This window comes from Centruroides sculpturatus, unplaced genomic scaffold (assembly GCF_000671375.1).
Source record: "Centruroides sculpturatus isolate CEXI.00-Female unplaced genomic scaffold, Cexi_2.0 scaffold2807, whole genome shotgun sequence".
Taxonomy (NCBI): Eukaryota; Metazoa; Arthropoda; class Arachnida; order Scorpiones; family Buthidae; genus Centruroides; species Centruroides sculpturatus.
Window position 1 is genome coordinate 5,638 of NW_019386895.1, and position 5,134 is coordinate 10,771.

The 5,134-nt window shown below is 34.8% G+C and overlaps 1 protein-coding gene across 1 annotated transcript; it reads right to left on the reverse strand.

Moving 5' to 3' along the window:
• Nucleotides 1-348: 348 nt before the first annotated feature.
• LOC111615895 (AT-rich interactive domain-containing protein 3A-like) lies at nt 349-3,458 on the reverse strand. The gene is made up of 3 exons (XM_023357336.1): nt 3,155-3,458; nt 1,426-1,662; nt 349-1,348 (listed from the first exon to the last, which is right to left on the reverse strand). The coding sequence occupies exons 1-3, from the start codon at nt 3,375-3,377 to the stop codon at nt 1,239-1,241; spliced, it is 570 nt and encodes a 189-aa protein (XP_023213104.1). The 5' UTR covers nt 3,378-3,458; the 3' UTR covers nt 349-1,238.
• Nucleotides 3,459-5,134: the final 1,676 nt, after the last annotated feature.

Below are 5,134 nucleotides of genomic sequence, written 5' to 3' on the forward strand. Positions count from 1 at the left end.
AAATAAAATCTTAAAAGTAGCACAATTGATATTCGGTTGAATACATTTTGCTCCCGTTAAGAAATAAAAAAAGTTATGTGGTAGATTATAAAATAAACGTTACTCCTTAAAACATTTCTGTCGTTGTGTTGTTTCTTCATTCATTTAATTGACTTTATTCTATGGTTTCTTCATTAAGTAACCCGCGAATGCTGTACAAATGGTGCAGACATGACATCTTATTCCCTGAGACTCTGCACAACCTTGCACCAATTACATGTATGTGTATGTATATATGCGTGATACATATCACTTGACATGGCCAGCTACCACGTTGTATATAATAAACATAAATTATACATACATATAACAAACAAAACTTGTCTGAACACGATGAAAATAATAGGAAAAGCAATATTTTAAAATAATGAGAGGCAAATCCCATAATTCTGTACAAGAGTCTGACGTCTTCACCTGCAAAAATATTTAAACAATGTTTGAGTTACTACTGGTATATAGACTGTAATACTATGACAGTTATGTATCTACAAAAGATCATCGATAATACCAGTAGATTATGAAGGACAGATGCCAACTTTGTTGTATTGAATTTGCTTTCATTCGAATTCGTTCGGAAAATACGATGAAAAATCCTCGTTAAAATCCATTTTTTATCAACCATATTGGTTCTTGCAGGAATGTAAGTTTGAACACAATTTTAAAATTAGTTGCAACGGTGGGTAAAGTTAGTCTGGAGGTTAGTTGCAAATATTAAAAGAGATAAGAGAAAAAATTCTCAACAATCGTTCGATGAATTATTTTTTTTGTTAAAATAATATTAAGATTTTGAGCTAAATAAAATTGAATACTGGTCTTAAAAGCTGATGGAGTTTTTAAAATAGAAGACGTGGCGTAGTCTCTGTTTTCGTTCTTGCCGATGTCCTCTACTTAACTTCAGATGTAATCTGAAGAGCCTTGAAGGTTAAGCTCGTGCGTTTCAAGCATTTCAACAATTCCAATTGACACAAATATTTAGAACACCATCCTGATATATCATATTAGCATATAACTTTTAAAGAGCAGTTCCATGTTTTTAACACATTGTCCATCAGATCTTGAGATCCTATTGATTGCCTGCATGATGTAAATTTACAGTATTTGATGGCTTGAGAAGGACTTTGTTCTTGTCAGCTTGGCTCTTTACGGTCTCCTACGGAGACAAGGCACTAGTGGTGTATATTGTAGAAACACTGGACAGTTCACGCTATGCGATTTCTGTGGGACTGAGCAAACAATACACCTTGATACATAATGCCATTGATTTCCATACTGACCACCAAAGAACTATCTATTTGAGATCGGCCGTCGCCTGAAACGTGAACAAATAATCAGAATACTGAATTAAATAGACTTAACTTTTGGCTAAATAATAACAAATGAACTTGCCTCGACTGGAAATTTTTATATGAGCGCTGGGTACACCGGCTTGATTGAGAAGCCGCTCTTCGTCTGACAAAAAACGTTTAGGGGGAGGAGAACTTTCTTCTACAGATTTCCTCGATGTTGTGTCTATTGATTTACTACTCTGATCTATGTTCCTCGGCACCTCTAAATTTAGTGCTTCTTGCTGAGGCATCGTTATATGGGTAGGTGTCGAAGGGATGCTGCAATTGTCTTCTTCACCTGAAATTATCGCAAATGCATTTTACTAAGAATTTTTCCGTTAAAAAGTCATAAAAGTTTGAATGTTCTTACTTAATAATTTTAGGCAAAATGATAATTCTATATGCATAAATACTTATAATTTCTTCGCAAAATATAATCACAGCAAGAATTCCATTAAGGAATGCATAGGTTATAATTAAGAGAATCCGGTTATTATATATCTTAATGTTTCTCTAGTCTAAACAAAACTCTCACGAAAGCTCATATAAATCAAACGAATCATAGTTAATTTTAGAATCCATTGGAAGACAATTCTTTAGAAAGAAAACAAAAAAATAGTTATCGAAGAGAGCAATCACAATCAAAGAACCATATAATTAGGAGACGTCTAGAGATTTCTGAATCTTCTAGTCGAGTAGGAGGAGTTTCGGAAGCAATGTCATTCAGATCATAAATCATGGAGAAGTTCAGAGTTCAAATGTAAGTGACACGCGAGGTTAAATACACAAGCAACAGTGATTATGCTACGTTGATTTTACCTGACACAGGTAGCTGTCACGTGAGTAAATTTAATTTTATGACGAGAGGAAGAGGGAATAAAAGGGAGGGATAGCTGTTTCGCTCTCAGTTTGACGTCCAGTGAAAGGTCTGTAAAGTGATTTGTCACAATATCTATCGCTGGAGCAGAAGGCGAGGCAATAATTAAAGTTTCACCAACAAAAGATTCGAGTTATCATTGAAACTAAGCAACTGTCACTTGTCTATGTGATGAATACCCCCGACTGCTTTCAGCTAGACAATCTATTACCTAGCCTCGATGGATAGCTGTTTGTATTCAGTTAAATCTGGAATGGTGACGAGTGATACGGTTACAACTTCGTTCTTAATGGAGCTCTTTTAGATGGTTGGCTGAATCGTTTTCTGACACCGGCTTCACTGATGCGTGCTTAAAAGGCAATGCTAGCCATTTTTGAGACAGCGCATGAACTTAATTAAGACAAATATTAACTATAGATGAAGTTAATTTCTCGCGGTTCTTCAATGTAAGAATAATAAAAAAGCGACGAATTCGACAATTATTAACATTTATTCTAGAAGTCTTATTACTTCATTAACCAACTGCAAAATAACCGGATGTACAAGATTAACAAAAACTAAAATTAATTTCATTAGTGTTTATCTTTGGAGCTGTTTGCGTTTCTATTGCCAACAATTATTTTATCGAACAGCGGACATCATTCAATTCTTAATAAACGTCACCAGTTTAGAGTTTTATCTCGAATAAATCATAATAAAATTATAACTGTAATAATAACGCTGTTAACGATTTACGCTTACTCAATCCATCAAGAATAAATTTGCATTGTCAAAATATTTATTTTTTTCAAATGCCTAAACAACACAATATTTTGTATAACAGCGATTCATTAAAATTCGTTTATTTGAATGAAAATATGTAAATTTAGATAAGGACAGGTTTCGACTATTCGATTGATAAAAGAATACTTACCAGAAGAGTTAATGCCCTGAGTTGAACTGTGACCGTTGACTTGTCGTGATACCAAACTCAGAGGTGAGAGATGATGAGAATTTCTCGGCATACTAACCATTTCTGGATAAGGGCCATAATTCGACCGCCTACTCTCCCTCCTGTTTCCATCAATGGCTGACTGCAGTTCTTCTGGTGTGCTTAATTTCTCTTTTTCACATTCGTACGGATAAAGATATTTCATGTACCTAAATATACGTAAAGCTTTCTTACGAATATAAATTTGACTTAAATTTTTTAAAACACTAAGAAGTTTGCTAAGGGAGTTTTAAACAATTTTATCCGAATAATGTCAAGTGAGTTTTTGTCCACGTCAGAGTCCCCCTCTTATTGAAAGATAAGCTAGGGCAAGTCAGAATATTTTAAAATTCTCCTCGTTTCATCATATACGTACTAAAGCACACTTTTCTAGTTTAATCTGCCTCTGCGTGTGACGTCATTATTAACCTTTCATTAGATCATCGAACGGAGTCAAGCAGTGAACTAATGGGAATACAGATGCCAGGAGGCCAGTTAATGTCTGTCATTATATTTCGATGTAACATTAAGTGGTCACATTGCTCCGTATAAGGGACGAGATAACGACAGTGACAGTTTATTCACTACAGCGTTACATCGTAACACCGCCCAATCATAGAAACTTCGTCCTAATGGTCCTGTTCATGCGATTCTTGTTCTTTTTCAGTCGAGCCATACGTCTAACATTCCTTTCTCACTGTTATTAAAAGTTGATTGAGTTTTTTTCCCTTTATAAGTTCGACTACTTGTTCTGTATACTTTATATAATGGTTTCTTTTCAGTCTTACCTATAATAATATGCGGGTGATAAATATTCTTCAACGTCTTAGCTAGCCAGACTCGCATACCCTAATGAATACGCATAATTATAATTGTGTATTTATGATCCATTCTTATCATTTTCCCCCGATTCTTATTACTGGTTAGATTATGAAAAGCCTTATTATGTTTTTTAAAGAAAAATAGATAATTATTTACAAAGAATGAGATCTTTTTAAATGAGTTTCAATTATAGGATTCCGCTGCAAGTTCATCACGTTAATATTTTGATTTTTAAATTAACGTTTACCTATTTGGTTCTAAGATCGAAACTAGTCGAAAAAAAGTCAGGTGAATAGAAGAAATATGACCGTTGCCACTAGTAAAATCCACACCTGCACTCCACATCCATCATGATCTAAGTTAGATTACACATTGTTCTATATCGGTAATAGATGGAAGGAAACCTCTCGCAATAAAAAAAACAGCGATTGAAGGGGGAAAATATTGTAAATATGTACAGTCTTGTCATTATAACCTTCTTTTGTCTCTAACTGAAATCTCAATCGAATATCATTAACAGAAACGCGGTAGACGACACACATATTAACCCAAGTCAACTTGGGATGGACTATTATATATGCCCATGAATTATTTATGGAGTATACCAAGGAGAACAAAGGCGGTGAGGGGCAGTCAGTGAGTCTGTAATTACCGCTCCGACAAACGAAGAACGGATACAAATCATTGTGTTAGTAAAGTCAAGAGTCGCTTCACTGATCTCTACACAGACCATCCAAGCGTTCTTAATCTGACGAACAAACTGTTTTAACTAACAGATCACGTTAACTTCAAATCCGGGTGGAATTCGTGTTACGTCTTCTACACTCGGCGGGGGTTGATCCATCAATTAATTTTGTTGTCGACTCCCGTACTTATGTATTGGTTTGATTAGGATCGTTCTTTCGTGTTTACGTTGCCCGAATCGCTTTGACAACGATAACTGATGATTTTATGAGCCTTCTCTGTCAATACCGATAATCGCAAACTGAATTCTAATAACACGTTCATTTTTAATTTTCATTAAAAACAATAGTCCAACCTACGTCATTGCGATAAACACGAAATATTTTGCTAATTTAAACACAGTTAAACGCCATGCTC